Here is a 324-nt window from a genome sequence, read left to right as displayed (position 1 = left end):
GCGCGGGAGCGGGAAGGCGCGCGGGCGCCGCCGCCGTGCGCGGGCCGGCCGGAGCTGAAGGACACGTTCAAGTACATCAACACGGCCGTGTCCTGCCTCGTGTTCGCGCTCGGGCTGCTGGGCAACGCCACGCTGCTGCGGATCATCTACAAGAACAAGTGCATGAGGAACGGGCCCAACATCCTCATCGCCAGCCTGGCCCTGGGTGACCTGCTGCACGTCCTCATCGCCATTCCCGTCAGCGTCTACAAGGTACCCCCGCAGGGCTGGGCTGGGCTGGGCTGGGCACCCCCCCCCAGGCAGCCTAGGACACGGGGCCCCCCA

General features: G+C 69.8%; 1 protein-coding gene across 1 annotated transcript in view; it reads left to right on the top strand.

The window, feature by feature from the left end:
• The window catches only part of EDNRB (endothelin receptor type B), a 61,961-nt gene that overhangs the window by 25,616 nt on the left and 36,021 nt on the right, over positions 1 to 324 (top strand). The window contains exon 2 of the mRNA XM_019523826.1: positions 4 to 252. Within this exon, the coding sequence (XP_019379371.1) occupies positions 4 to 252 (249 nt within the window). The remainder of the gene's footprint in view (positions 1 to 3; positions 253 to 324) is intronic.

Source organism: Gavialis gangeticus, unplaced genomic scaffold (genome assembly GCF_001723915.1).
Source record: "Gavialis gangeticus isolate Ggan-Ray unplaced genomic scaffold, GavGan_comp1, whole genome shotgun sequence".
Taxonomy (NCBI): Eukaryota; Metazoa; Chordata; order Crocodylia; family Gavialidae; genus Gavialis; species Gavialis gangeticus.
This window is presented reverse-complemented; position numbering and strand designations above follow the sequence as displayed.